The following is a 15,454-nucleotide window of genomic DNA, read 5'->3' on the forward strand; positions in this document are numbered from 1 at the left end:
TTGCTTTCGAAAGTCGTTCAATAAAGGGAAAGTATTTACACAAAGCTATTTATGAGAAGGAAATGTTGGGAACACTGCATGCACTTAAGAAATGCCGACCCTACCTAATGGGAAGACACTTCAAGGTAAAAACGGATCATGATAGTCTTAAATACTTTTTAGAACAAAGATTATCCTTTGAAGAGCAACAAAAATGGGTCACAAAGATGTTGAGTTATGACTTTGAAATCATCTACAAAAAAGGGAAGCAAAATGTTGTGGTAGATGCACTCTCAAGAAAGGCTGAGGATGTGGAAGCATTGTTGTGCGCCATTTCTATTATCCAACCATATTGGATAAACGAAGCAAGGGAGGAATGGAAGAATGACGAAGAAGTGTGGGCACGCATTGGAAAGTTACAACAAGATCCCAATATATCTGATACATTTAGCTGGAAAAATGATTCGTTATGGTACAAAAATTGTTTATACCTATGTAAGAATCCCAACTCAAACAAAAGATTCTTATGGAATTGCACACTTCTCCCTTAGGAGGGCACTCAGGATTTTTAAAAACTTACCACAGGGTTAAGAAGGAATTTTTTTGGGATGGCCTTAAATCGGATATTCAAAAGTTTGTGGCGGAATGTTTGGTTTGCCAACAAAATAAAGTTGAAACAATTAAGACCCCAAGTCTATTACAACCTTTATCTATTCCAAGCCAATGTTAGGAGGAGGTTTCAATGGATTTTATTACAGGTTTATCCAAGTTCGAAGGAAAGAGTGTCATCATGGTGGTAGTTGACAGACTTACCAAGTATGCACACTTCTGTGCATTATCACATCCATTTAAAGCCAGTACAGTTTCCACTACATTTATGGAAACAATTCAAAAGCTACATGGAAACCCAAAGATTATTGTAAGTGACAGAGATCACATTTTCACTGGAAATTTTTGGACAAAATTATTTTCTTGTCTCGGTACTCAGTTAGCTCATAGCTCATCTTATCATCCTTAATCTGATGGTCAAATTGAGATAGTCAACATATACAATGTTTGGAAGGATATCTTCGTTGCTTTGTATCTGATAAACAGATAAAATGGGTCAAATGGTTGCCTTTGGCTTAATGGTGGTATAACACTTCCATCCATACTGCAGCAAAAATGACCCCATTTAGCAATTTATGGATATCATCCACCATCCATCACATCATATTTAAGAGAAAATTCTAAGGTTCAAGCAGCGGAACATCACATCAAGCATCAACAACAAGTTCTCCAACTCTTAAAGGATAACCTCACGTCGGCGCATAATAGAATGAAACAACAAGTAGATCAACATCGCAGCGAAAGAAGTTTTGATGTAGGTGACTCGGTATTCCTACGACTACAACCATATAACAAATGTCCCTCAAGCAAGCTAAGAAGGATAATAAATTATCACCAAAGTATTATGGTCCGTACAAGGTGTTGCAAAAGATTGGTACTATGGCATACAAATTGAATCTTCCTGCAGCTTCCCGAGTGCACCCAGTTTTCCATGTTTCATGTTTAAAGAAAGTTATAGGTGACAAGCTCCCAGTTCAAACAATATTGCCAGAACTTGACGAGGAAGGAAAAATCATATTGGAACCGGAAGCAGTCATAGAAAGAACTCGACAACGACGAAATCGATCAATTTCGGAGTATCTCATCAAGTGGAAGAACTTATCCACTGAAGATTCCACATGGGAGGATGAGAATTTTATACAGAAGCATCCAGAACTACTCAAGCGTTGAGGACAACGCTTTTCGGAAGGAGAGGGGCATGTTAGGCCCCTATAATACTAGTGATTCCCCCTTTACTATTGTCATTGTATCCCCTATTGTTATTATTGTGCCCCTATTGTCCCCATAGTGTTATTAGTATGCCCCATTGAAACCCACTATTGTTATTTTTGTGCCCTTATGTTATTACTGTTATGTCGTTTTGATTATATTGTAACCCCTTAGACTCCTATATATAGAAGGGAGGTTTAGTCATTTGTATCATCCAAGAATTGTTCATTTGTGTAATGTAAAGGAGGTTGCCCCCTCGAAGAGGCTGAATTCTATGGCGTTGATCTATCTTTTCTATCTTTTTGTGAGTTGATTTCCTAACACTTCGACTTTCCTCCTTCTCTCCAGCGCTGGGCTCTTCTGTCTTTGCTCTCTTGCTTCACATGCACTCTAATACCATGTGAAAATTTGGAAACCCAAATTTGTACTGCAGCAACTGATTAAGTTTCTTCTATTTTTTAAATTATTGAACAAATTATTTACTGCATCCTACAACAAATATCGAAACTAATACACTGCAACCTTCACCAATTAAATTAAATGCGGAAACAAGAAACTGAGCAAGAAAGAAATACACAACACATGACACCGTTATTTTTGGACAAATGTCCCCGGAAAAACCCAATGCAGGAAAACCGATGCAGCAGCTGAGGGTTTGTATTATTAAGCAGTAGTTTTCTGAATACAATCTTTGGATGCCTTGCTGGCTATCCAATACAGAGAATCTGACTGGCAGAAGATTAGTGAGAAATACCTCACACTATCACTGGCGATCCGACACTGATCCAGGCCCTGGATGGCTAGCCCCACGCTGGCTCTGCGCAACTACTGCATCAGCCTACGCAATTCTGCGTCAACCTCTCTGGGGATCTGCGTCACCTCTTCCCGGATCTCCTGCTGTTTGGAGCTTCATTCCTCTGTCTCTCTGGTCTCACACCCCGGCTTCTGACTCAAGAACTCGACTTCCCAACTGAATTTCGGACTCCCTCTGAAGCTCTGTGCTGCCTCTGCATGAGCTTATGTTGCGCAACGTAGCCTTTGCGCTGCCTCTTCCAGATCTCTCTCTGCCTCCTCTGCGATGTATTCTCGGATTAGTAAATCTCCCTCCGGAACTATCCCTGCCCGTCACTGCAAGAAATCTCCTCAATCAATTCTCTAGAAACTGCTGCACTGCCCTCTATGAGAAATTCAATCTCTTGATCTCTCTCAGATGTATTTTCCAAATGCCCATCGAAATCCTTCTTATAATCCTTCAGTTGAGTAATCAACGACCCAGATTAGATTTTAATCAATGACTCAGATCATTTGGACTCGATCTTCGTCTTCTTTTAGAAGTTTCACCCTCAGTTTGATTAATACTTTTTAATTATTTTAATTTCCTAAGTTTAGACTTAGGCACTCATTAAAAATAATTAATTATTTTAATAAAATTGTCTCTGGGTGAAATTTCCCAAAATGATTTCTGAGTATTGTGGAATACATGTGACCAGGCCTCCCTGCAAATTTTGAGGCTAAGACACATCCGATGCTACTAGAAATTAACACTCTAGTCAAGAATAATCTTAGTGGCAACAATAACAAAGGACTAAAAAGTGTCAAAGGATGAGGAGAATGTAGCCCTTGCGTCAAAGGGAAAGGCAAAGAAAGGTCCCAGTGAAGGACAAGTCTCACAAGGAGGAGAAAAGAAGAAAAAGGATTTGTTGAAGATCAAATGTTTTAGTTGTGGTGAGTTCAGTCACTACAACACTCAGTGTCCTTAGAGGAAGAAGGACAAGAAGGAGAAGCAGGAGTAGGAAACAACTTTGGCAAAGATCGTCAATTTGTCTTCTAGATTGGAGGATGAATTCACATTATATGCAGCTATACCTCTAGGAGAGAAGTGGGGTGACATTGAACTTTAGTCACCAGAGTTGTAGAGTTTTGGGCAGGGTCCAAGGAGGATAGCATCAGATAGGTGTTTCCTCATGGATCATTACCCTTGCTACAAGGGCCCACAGTATTTAGTAGTAGTTGGATCAGTGTCAAAATGGCTCAATCAGTTCTTAAGGGACAATTGCAGTACTAGTAGCAGTGAGATGCTGAGGGGCGTAGTGCAATTTTAGCACAGACAGTTACTCAGTGGATAGAGCAGAGGCTAGTAGCAGCCAAGAGACTTAGGAGATGGTTGCAGAGTCATCAGAGAGACATAGTTGATTTTGAGTTTAGTTTTTAGTTGCAATAGTTGCAACAACAGCAACAACATGAGAACAATTGCAGCACGGTGCAGGGTTAGAAGCAGTATAGGGTGTACAGTGCAGTGTCAACAACAATGCAGATGCAAGGATTGCTTCAACTCAGAGTAGTAGATGAATCAGAGTTGTGCAGTAGTTGGTGGGCAGTGACAGATTGTCACAGCTGTTAGACATCGATAACATGTATGGGAGGATCTTATGAGATAGAGAGTATGGTAGAACACCTTTCTCGCTAAGAGGGAGTGTTAGTTTTGTAGCATTGGATAGGTGTTATAGCTAGGTTGCATGAAACGGGGAAACGGGTACGAGTTTCCGAAACGGGAACCGTTACGAAACACGACCTCCCCAAATTTTGGAAACGGGGAAAAGCGAATATATATATATATATATATATATATATATATATTAGGACATTTAAGAAATATGTGCAATCATAAAGCATATATGATACATTCTAATTTATTACATTATGATAAAATTGTCAATTGTCAATGCATAAACTATAAGTCTCTAAATTTACATCACATTTACTCATGAATGATCACATAATGAAAATAGAAATATCCAAAATCAGCCACGAGAAATTTCTAATTTCTTGTCTCGTGCTTGATTGGGAGTCTCCTCCTACATAGTCGAACGACCTTAGTGCTCTTGATTAAATACAAGTTTCATACCCTAGTATCCTACATGCTCTTGATTATTGGGAGTCTCCCCTGCATAGAGGGCTTGGTTCTCTTGATTAAATACAAGTTCCATACCCTAGTACATGATAAAATCCAATGGAAACATCGCAATCCCCCCAATCCTAAAATCTTGAAAAATAGATAAGTCTGCTGGATTTTGAGTGAGATCTAAAATTCTACTTTCTCCATATGAAATCCAATGAGGGCGAAACCACTCTCAAACATCCTGAGTCATTTCATGGTAATGTTAAAAATTTAAGTAAAAGGCTTAAACATTACCATGAACTGCATATCAACACTAGGGCAAAAGTTCACTTTTATAACTTTAGACAGGCATCTAGAAGCAACTAGAAGTCACTAGGATAACCTAAAAATAAATTAAAAAACAAATTAAATTAAAAAAAAAAACACAGGTAAAAAGCTGAAACGTGAGTCGTACGGCCCTGAAACGCGTTTCAGGCCGTATTGGCCACGTTTCAGTTTCGTGAAACGTGGCAGTACGGCCTGAAACACGTTTTAGGGCCGTACCACAGGCGTTTCAGCGTTTCGTACTCGTTTCTGTACGGAAACGCCCCCTTGCCCTACGTTTCCTACAACATAGTGTTATAGTCTCGACTTTGGTCAGAGAGGCTAAGGAACACAAGAAATCCAAAACCCAAAAAACGTTTCAGGAGAAAACAGCTAGAGATGGCTCAATTAAGTTAATTAGTCAATAATTAAATTCTTCCTAAGTCTAACTTAGGAAAAGTGATTAATTAACATAAATTAATTGAGAAAGGTGAGATTTCTCTAGAAACTCACATGGATTGACTCAGACATTATCTTAGCCGTTGATAAGGATTTAATCATGGTTGTTGGTGACCCAATGAGAGATTATAAGAGGTGGTCAATGGGGTTGGAGCAAGTCACATCATAATAGCGAGTTTCCTTGGTAGATCGAGCTACTCAGTTGCAGAAGTCGAGTAGGGAGAAGAGTTCGAGCCAGAAGGAAGCAGAGCTGAGAGGGAGATGAGTAGCAAGATTCTGAAGGAATTTTCTAGTGCCAGAAGAGTCAACTGAGGGAGGTCGAAGTTATCCACAGGAGGCTTTGCAGGGGCTTGCGCAGAGACTGAGAGAGGCAATTTGATTCAACCCAGTAGGAGGTTGATTTAGTTGTTGAGAGCCAATAATTTTTTCTATAGGGCCAGTGAATTTATCTCAGAGGCAGAGGCAAAGGCAGTCAGATACGGGCACACAGAGGCAGTTCCAGATAGTGCGAAATTCAGCCTGCGCAGAGGTTGATGCAGAGCTGAGTTGGAGCTAATTGTGGGGTCAGATCAGGTTGGGATTGCTTGTGGAGAAGGGTAAAATTCCCTCAATAATTTTGCCAATATTTTCCTTGGAGAGGATTGCCAGTTTGGCATCCATTTTGTTGTACTCAGATTTGCTGCTGCATAATAATAATAAAAACCTCATCTGCTGCACTAGTTTCCTCGCATTGGGTTTTTCCGGGGACATTTGTCCAAAAATAACTGTGTCAATTTTATTGTGTGTGTGCTAGCATTTTCTCAGTTTCCAGCATTTTGAAGAAAACTAATACACTAATAATACACTCAATAAAATAAATAGTAGAAATATAGAAAAACCAGACATGGCGGAAAAGGCCTCAGCCTTACAACATTCCTCACATTCTCATTATTAATCAATCCAATGTACAAAGAATGATAATAGTACAAATAAATACATGAGGAAGTTGGTCTCAAGATAGTACGTCTATCTTCGACACTATGGTTGAGAAATTATCTCAACAACACACTAATCTAGGAGCCTAACTAGTTGGAGAGAATCTCTCAACCAACTAAGCCAAAACTGACTCCTAACCATGAGGAACAAACTCAATCTAGAAAAGTAGGATTAAATCCTAACTTTCATGATTTTAATTAATTTAATTATTTGGACTTAGAATTGTTTTTAATGTGAGAGTGAGGCTAACACATTTTATTTTCCATAGCACTTTTATGGTGAAAATTGTAGTTGTGATTTTATTTGTTATTTTCCGCAGCAAATAAACTACACTTAATTTTAATCAATTAGAAGAATAATTTCTATTTTCTACAATAGTTTAAATATTTCACATGTAACCCTAATCTACCTTTTGTCCACTCAAAAATTAAACTTGTGTAGGGGCTTTAAGTTATAAACTTAAAGAGGTAGATCTCATTTAAATAGAGAGTCACTTATTTCATTTCTTCATCATCACTTGTGGAGAACTCAACATCACTTAGACATTTCGACCTAGCTATTGTACTTTGTTACTTTGACGGCATGTGATCTTATGTGGATATCTGGCTATTGGAAACTAGTGCTTTATGTGGAGAGGTCATTTTGGGATAAGTTCTTGGATACCTTGTGAGCACTTTTTAATGAATATCTTTAATGATTATTGCATGGTGCATCTAATGAATATTACTAGGATTTCTATGTTTCATGTCTAATGCCTATGTTTATATGATATAATTGGTGAATTTTTTCATGCTTTAATTTGTATCCTTGGACTCCTTGGAGAACCTCCTAGAGAACTTTTCTCTAGCCAATTTGTCCATTCATAAAGTGATAGTTAGGGTTAGCAAGTGAATATCTAGGGTTTTCCCCCTTACTCCATTCACGAATTTGATATTTCCATGGTTAAAATCCCAAGACTCCATCGCTCAAGTAGATAGAAGGTATTGGCATCCATATTGATGGTCAAAAATCATAAAACTTCACCCTTTTTTTTTCTCATAAAATTTCAGCCCTTCAAGGCAAGCTGCTAGGGTTAGGGTTTGAGGCCAAATTCAATTAGGGCATGAGCATCAAGCTGGTTGGAAGTCATTCCACCTTTTGAGCCTTGAAACATCAAATTCTAGCAATTCACATGGTTGAAGGTGCTTCCTTAGGGCTAACATCATCAACACTATGCAATTCTATTCCTCTTGGCCCTCTCAAAGTTTGTTTTGACAATTTTGTGGCACAAGCTTTGCGTTGATGTCAAGCCTCAATAGCGTGCAATATTACTTCAGTTGAGGAACACTTCTGCCTTGTATAAATCTAATACAATAACTTGAAGCAGACCATAAAACAACCCTGTGAGAAATCCAAATCGCATTGTCATTAAAGCTTGAGATCTGAAGCCTACGTGTTGATTTGAGGTATCATCGGATGTGCTCTAGCCACGAAACTTGGTTGAGAGGCTAAGGAACATGAGATTTCCAATACCCAGAAAGGGTTTGAGCAGATTCTAAACAGTTTGGGAGATATTAAAATAATTAATATTTTTAATGAAGTCCCTAAGTCTAAACTTAGGGAAAATAAAATATTAATGTGAATTAATATAAAACTGTGTTATAATGGTCCAAAAGTCATGGATCAAGCCCGATCTAATCTTCGCCGTTGATTAGGGACTTAATCTCGACTATTGATTTGTCAATGAGAAAAGTATAAGACGAGGCTTGAGGGTCACTTGGAGAACACACTGGGGGAGACCAGTCAGTTCAGTTTCTGGAGCGGGGTTAACTGAGAAATTGAACCAATGGTTTGGTGAGTAGTCAGGAGGTAGTAAGTACAGAACATAGAGACGAGATCAACCACTAGAGATCAACGCTGAGGCAGACGCAGGGCACTTCAGGCAGATGTAGAGGCCACAAGAGACTGCGCAGTCACTAACTGGGCTTGCGTGGGTGACACAAAGAGGTCCAGGGCTAACGCAGTCAAGCAGGGGTTAACGTAGAGGGTCTGAGAGCCACGTAGAGGTCAGCCGCAAGGATTGGGAGAAGTGTTGGAGAATTTTTCTCTCTGTGGGTAAGCCAGTTTGGCACCCTGTTGTACTAAAGAATTGCTGAATAATAAATCCTCCCTTGCTGCACCGGTTTTCCCACATCGGGTTTTTCCAAGGACCGTTGTCCAAAATATCTGTGTCAATGTGTTGATTCTTGTGCATATGTTTGTTTCTGTATTACGGTGTGATATCTGCAGCAGTATTTATTTTAATGTTTATTAAAGTGATTTCATAAATAACTTATTGTTGAATAAGTAGGAAAAGTAAATCAGTTGCTGCAGTGATAGAATTTTCACACTATGTAATCCCAATTAAATTCTGTGGTTTGCACTAAAAAAGTATGTGAAGGGTAACTATAGTGATCTGCTGATGAAAACTCTGTCCAGAACTTGTAGTGGTCAAACTATCTGCCAGAGTTTGATTTGTTGCATAATAATTGGAGTTGAAAGGCGGCTAGTTTGTTGTGATGATTATAGCTTATTAAAAGTTGGAGCCATGTGATCCTGTCATATATATTAAATGATCTCTTGACTGTGGCATTATTCCGTGGAAGGAAACTGAGCCAGCTTGAAGGCTTATTAACTCAGAATTTGCTAAAGCCAAGACCTGTGCATTGACATTGCTAATGTGTTATCAGATATGAGCCTAGTTCCCTGGTTCAGCTGTAAAATGTTTTGAACAGTGACCTTGTTGACAGAGGCTGTTATAATCTTGATACTAGCCTAATATTAATCCTTGTTGAGATGATAAGTTTGCAACAGTGTATGACTTGGTACTGATATAGCATCGACAGTGGCACTCTACAATGGCAACAACACTTCATAGTGAGCTTGACAGTATAGGGCTCTTAACGTGTTGCAGTCACCTCATATCCTCTGTAATATCCAATATTGCTGATGGATTATATATATAGCACTGTCATAAGCACTTAAAATTGTAGCTATAATCACATTCCTTTATTGAAGATTATGAGCATAACTCTAATCCATGTGCTGAAGGTCTGTATTGACTGTCACCACATTGTAATAGTAAGGGTTTCATGCTGAATACAACGGTGATCTGGAAGAGGGTCACATGATTGTTGCAACTAGGTTTATGTTGCAGAGATCAATCTTCAGTGATGAGCCTAAGGTGTAAAACTTCTCAATTGTCAGAGGATATCTAGGGCTTGGAGAAAGATTGCTCATCACTACTACACCTGGAGTTCGTAGTATTTGAAGTGCTGTGATGATGAAGGCAGAATTGATGTGACTGTTTTTTGAAAACTGCATGAACAGTGAGCTTCTAGCAATCCCAAAATTGTAACATTATTATATGGAATGGTGTTTGGACAGAATGTATGGACAGTATTAGAAACCCTAGGCAGTCACTCCTAATGTGGCAGGGTGTATCATGACAGTATACTTGAAGTACCATAACCTTGGCATAGTTGACAGTGCTTTTGTAACCCTTGATTGGACAGTGACTGGGGTGTTTGTAGCAGCAGCAGTGGTGATGGCAGCAGTGAGCAGCATACAGTGGCACCAGTGGATGTTAGCACAGCAGTGACAAGTGTGAAGTGCAGAGGTGGCTGTAGAATGTTGACAACAGTACAGTTGGAATTGAGGACAGGTTGAAACAGATGTGACAATGGTAGCAGCAAACACAGTGGTTGCAGACAGTAAGTATAGCGGCAGGTAGTGAGGACAGAAGAAAGAGAGAGTAGCAGCAGTGGCAGTTGAAGTGGGCAGCAGTTGTGGAGCAGCAGGGTTTTATTGATAGTAAAGGTGACTGAAGACTCCTGCAGGCTTAGTCTGCATATCTTCAGACTTGGGAGTCTTGCACTTCCTTCCAGGTTTACGTGGTAAATGTACGTAACTGAGCTTATTGTTGAGCCATTCCTGTGTACTAGACATGTGATGGTCTTATGTGATGTTTATGCTCTGAGTAATCTGAATGTTTAGGAAAGATTAAAAATACTAATTGATAAGAAATACTGATTCACTCTGCTCTCAGTATTTCCAACAGGGATACCTCTTTAACTTGGTCTATTACACAGGTTGTTACTCTACAACAATGGGAGTCTAGGTCAATACATTAAACTCTTTTCAGCAACGTTTTGCAACAAGGATATAACTTGGTGTTTTGGGATATCATTAATAAAATTTAAGATTTAAAACAAGTGGCAAATGGCCTTACACTTGGATCAAGGATACTATGATGTAGGGTTAAGAACTATAATGTTGGATTCTGATCAACAAATATCTCACAGTACCATGAGGAATATCACACTGCAAATCATATTTTTTTACTCACATTCAGTCTTTTATACTTCTTTCATGGTCATTGCTTTGTAGATAGACCTTTTGGATTTGTTTCAACTCAAAAAGGCTGTTTCTTTTGATTGCATTCACTAGGTACCTAATTGATATTTTAGAGCTTCGTCTGTCTCCAGATTTTTGTGGAACACATCAGAAATATATATATATATATTTGAAGTCTTGAGGTTTAGTTTACTAGCACGGTGTAGGCTTGATTTCCCAGTGGATTTTCAATTTGCATTACATGCCTGTTAACTAATTATATTTGCAAATGACTTTGCTCTGTATTGTCTGGTCCTTGAGAATGTTTTTGTAACCAGTTAAGCCTGTGTTATTTTTTCAGCTAGCTATTGTTATAGTTGTGTATGTTTTCTGGCAGTCCCTAGCATGATTTTTACTCCTTTATTAGCAACCAACTAGCCTGGTTAGATACTTCGAATCTCTATAGGGAACACTCTAGTACATATCATTCCAGATGCTTCAACAGCATAAGAACACTGCACTACTGCTGAAGGAAAATAACTCCAAAATGTACCTGAATATGCTTAAGGATGTTAGTTTTCCATACAGTGTTTCCTCTGGGACTGGAATCTTGTTCAAGTGTGCAAGGTTTCAGACTTACTACTTCCATTGAAGGGCATTATTACTTATTTAAAGACAAGAGGAAGGGATGAGTAATTGAGGTCAAGCTGTTAACTTTACTTCTCTTTTCTTGAGTCTAACAAGTGCTTGCTAACCATACTCACCTCGTGGAATTTTAGTGAGCCTATCCTATTCGTAGTAAATATATCAACCAGATCCCATTGGTGTCTGATGATAATGTATACACACAGAGAGATCTTCCAGTATACTCTTCTTTTATAATGTCATTTTAGCAATGTAATGGTTAATTGATTGCCATGTTTGTTGTCACAGGCAGAAGTATTAGATTTGGACAGGACTGTCCTAGAGACGGTTGAAATGGCTGCGGAGAATTGGAGAGTTGATGATATAAAGGGCCTATTAGGTCGGTGCAACTTCAAGGCAGACATGCTAAATAGGAAGGTTGCTTTTCTGAGTGGCGGTGAAAAGGTACAGGAAAGCAGATGTGACTTTTAAGATTTTCTATTTGTTATAATGGACAGATTGATGCATTGGTCTCTATCTAGATGTTTACAATGTGCACACTTGATTTTCTTTTTGGCTATGTTTTCTCCAGTTTAAGACTTTAAATATGGCTTATAAATACCAACTTTGTAATAAATAATAAATACATCCTGACCTAAATGATTCAGATTATCATATACTTCATTTGTAGAAAATAACTTGGTGAGCTGGTTTTTTATGTCAAATACCTGAGTTCTGAATGACTCTGTCCACCAGTCCTTGATCAGTCAATCTTGACTAGAAGGAACTGACTATTTGAAATGTATTACATTCTCTAGATTGAAATGTCAATATTTAGAATAACCTGTTTTATTAAGAGCATATTTTATAACTATTGTTAAGGTAGAAGAGTCTAAGAATTTATTAATTTTTTTCTTTCTTTATATTCTATTTTTTGAAAATGCGCGTCATATTATATAACTGCACAGAACAGTACATCAAAGTATTCGAATCTATGAGTTAGGCTGCAATTATACAGATTACCCCTCCCAAAGTCCAGGAGTGCCAGCATATCTATCTTACCCCCAATTTCAAGATAGTCTATATATGTAGCAATAGCTTTAATCATAATGTGCCACGAATTATATCACATGAGGTTCTATAAATTAAATATGCATTATACTGAAATATGAATTGATGATTTACAAGCATCATTCTGATTATACAGCACCGGTCCCTGTGCTGATGCTAGGCCTCCCCGCCCAACATCCTCTGCACTGCTGCATCCTGTACTGCTGCCCATGGCTCTGCCACTGCTACTGCTACATCCATACGGAAGCTCCCTTTGCATCCGTGCTGCTGTTGGTTCTTTCTCCTAACACTGCATCTGCACTACAACCCCCTCTCATCATGCTGCATCATGCTACTGCACTGCAACTCAGTTATTGAGAAGTAAGTAACTGATCCACCCAACTACTGACATTCCTGTCAGGCTAGAAACACTCCCGATGCTGAAGCTCTCTCTGCTGCTATCACGTGCTACTTCTACTGCCTCTGCGCTGTTGCAACAACTCCCTGCCTCTCACACCGCTGCAAATCTCTCTGTGCCATCCTGCACTGTTGCAACCTCCTCTATGCGTCTCGCACTGTTGCAGCCTGCTAGCTCTACGCTGCTCGGGACTACTGCACTGTAGCACTCTCTACCGCTTCATCCACATCCGTTCCCACAGACATCCGCCAGTTCTGCTACTTTCTCTTCGGGGCTCCCATAGCAAGGTATAATCCAAGAGGTTGGGTACCTCAAGGATCCTGCCCCTTATCGCATGGAGTCTTCCTGACTAAAGCTCGATGTCTCCCCACCTCTTCTCTAGAGGTACATGAGCACTCATGGCACAATCGTCATCCTCCTCTACCTCCTTTTTTGCCTTCGCTGGCGCTGCCTTGGAGTCAGACGCCTCTCCCTTGTTCTTCTTCCTCAGACACTGGTTCGCATAATGACCCAGTTCCCCACAGTTGAAGCACTTAACCTTGGAGAGGTCCTTTTTCTTCCTCTTCTCCTGCTTCCCCACAGATGCCAGAGCTGCATCCTCTTCCTCTTCCTTCTTGATCCAGACTCCTTTGCTGCTACTTCCCGTCTTGGATAGTCGTCTGATCTCTTCTTGGCGAAGAGCTGCCCACAATTCTTCCCAATCTGGAAGATTCACCCTGCCTAGAATGCTCTGGACAAATGTCTCCCACTCCACGAAGATTGTGTGTAGGTCGGTCCTCACCATCAACTCTTGATCTGGTGTGGCCCCTATGGAAGTTAGTTGGTCCCGGATCTCCTTCAATCTACCGAGGAAGTGATCTATCTGCTCCCCCTTCTACATCTGGTATGACCGCAGCTGATTCTCAAGTAGCATTTTCCTCTGCATGGAAGTATGCTGGTACAACGTCTTCAAGGTGTCCCACATTTTCCTTTGCCGTCTCCTTCTCGGCAATATGTTGGACCACATTATCCTTGACCCCATCAGGGATGATGCATTTCGCCTTGGCCATTGCCTCCTCGTACTTTTCATTGTCAGACGGGTCAACTGAGATAGCCACTGTTCTCAAGGCGAAGGCCTTGATGTGATGTCTATCTAGAATGGACAGGATCCTGGCCTTCCAAACCACAAAGTTGGATGCCCCGTCCAACTTGTCCTGATCCCTTAGTCCATTCATGGCCATCTCTCTGCTCTTCCTTTCGACTCCTCCGAGTCTCTACTTCCCTCTGGAAGTTTTCTCTTCGACTCCCTCTGAGTCTCTACTTCTTGTTCGGAAGTTCTCCCTTCGACTCCCTCTGAGTCTCTACTTCCCGTCTGGAAGTTCTCTGCTAGACTCCCTCTGAGTCTTGATTTCCCTCCTGGAAATCCGCCTGCCAACCATCGAGTCACACCTCTCTGATCTCCTATGCACCTGCAACATTGATCCGGATTCCTTGGCTAGAAATCCGCCTCAGTAGCGACTCCCTTTACCTTGGTTTTGCCTGTTAGGTACTGTTTTGTCTCGGCAGCAACAACACCCCACCAGCTTCACTCCTCGCAAACTGCCCACAGCTTCCTAAGCCCCAGCAATTGAAGGACTAAGCCTCTAGGCTTTGCGCAATCCCGACACTGGCTGAAATGCTCCCCAAGCCAACTGCATCAACCCTCCTGGTCTCTGTGTGGCTCTTCGTGAGCCTTTTTCTGCCCTCCTTAGCCTCTACGCTGACCTCTCTCTGGCTCGAACTGATGATGCAGTCCCTCTGTGTCAACCCTTCTCTGCTGCTTTCTGCTAGGAACAACTTCTGTCACTCGGGACAACTGTTTCTGCTGCAAATGCTCTGCTTCAGCTGGTGCCTTCAGCTCTCCTGTGATCTGCAACCATGCTCTGATACCATGTTGAAATTTCTAAGTATTACCTGTTAGAAATTTTATCTATATTCTCGGTTTATTTCTCCTACTTGTTAATTACGAACAAGTTATTTAAACATATAAACATCGAAATAAACACAATACAGTCTCAACCATCTACAGATCAACCACTGAAAGAAATAGCAAACACACAAGTGACACTATTATTTTTAGACAACTCGTCCTTGGAAAAACCCAACTTGGGAAAACCGGTGCAACAATTATGAGGTTATTTTATTATGCAGTCTATCCTTGAGTACAACTAGGTGCCAAACCGGCTCACCCGACAGAAAAAATAATCCGACAGTAATACTTCTATTCGGAAGTAGATATTCAGAAAATCTGCCCCACAAAACCCTCTCTAGCACAACTAAAGCATTGCGTCAGCCCTCTTGGCCTCTGCGTCAGCCTCAAAACCCTCTGCGTCAGCCCTCTGAGGCACTGCGCAGCCTCTACAGCCCTTTGTGTCACTCTTGCAGCCTCTGCGTGGATGACGTAGGCCCTTCTGGCCTCTGCTAGCCTCTGCGTGGCTCCCTCTGGCTTCTACGTCTGCCCCTCTGCCTCTGCGTTGGTCTTCCGACACTATCTCTGCCTCTCTGTCTTGTACTCACTGCCCCTCGCTGCAAACTGATCACTGATTCGACTTTTCTTA

General features: G+C 40.5%; 1 protein-coding gene across 1 annotated transcript in view; it reads left to right on the forward strand.

Annotated features, from left to right (window-relative positions):
• LOC149163645 (ABC transporter F family member 5-like) overlaps positions 1–15,454 on the forward strand; it is a 300,745-nt gene that overhangs the window by 156,515 nt on the left and 128,776 nt on the right. Inside the window, exon 5 of the mRNA XM_089431793.1 lies at positions 11,720–11,875. Coding sequence (XP_089287919.1) covers positions 11,720–11,875 — 156 coding nt within the window. The remainder of the gene's footprint in view (positions 1–11,719; positions 11,876–15,454) is intronic.

Source organism: Pinus tabuliformis, chromosome 5_1 (genome assembly GCF_031772625.1).
Source record: "Pinus tabuliformis cultivar Carrire ecotype Pingquan chromosome 5_1, CPIR1, whole genome shotgun sequence".
Lineage (NCBI taxonomy): Eukaryota > Viridiplantae > Streptophyta > Pinopsida > Pinales > Pinaceae > Pinus > Pinus tabuliformis.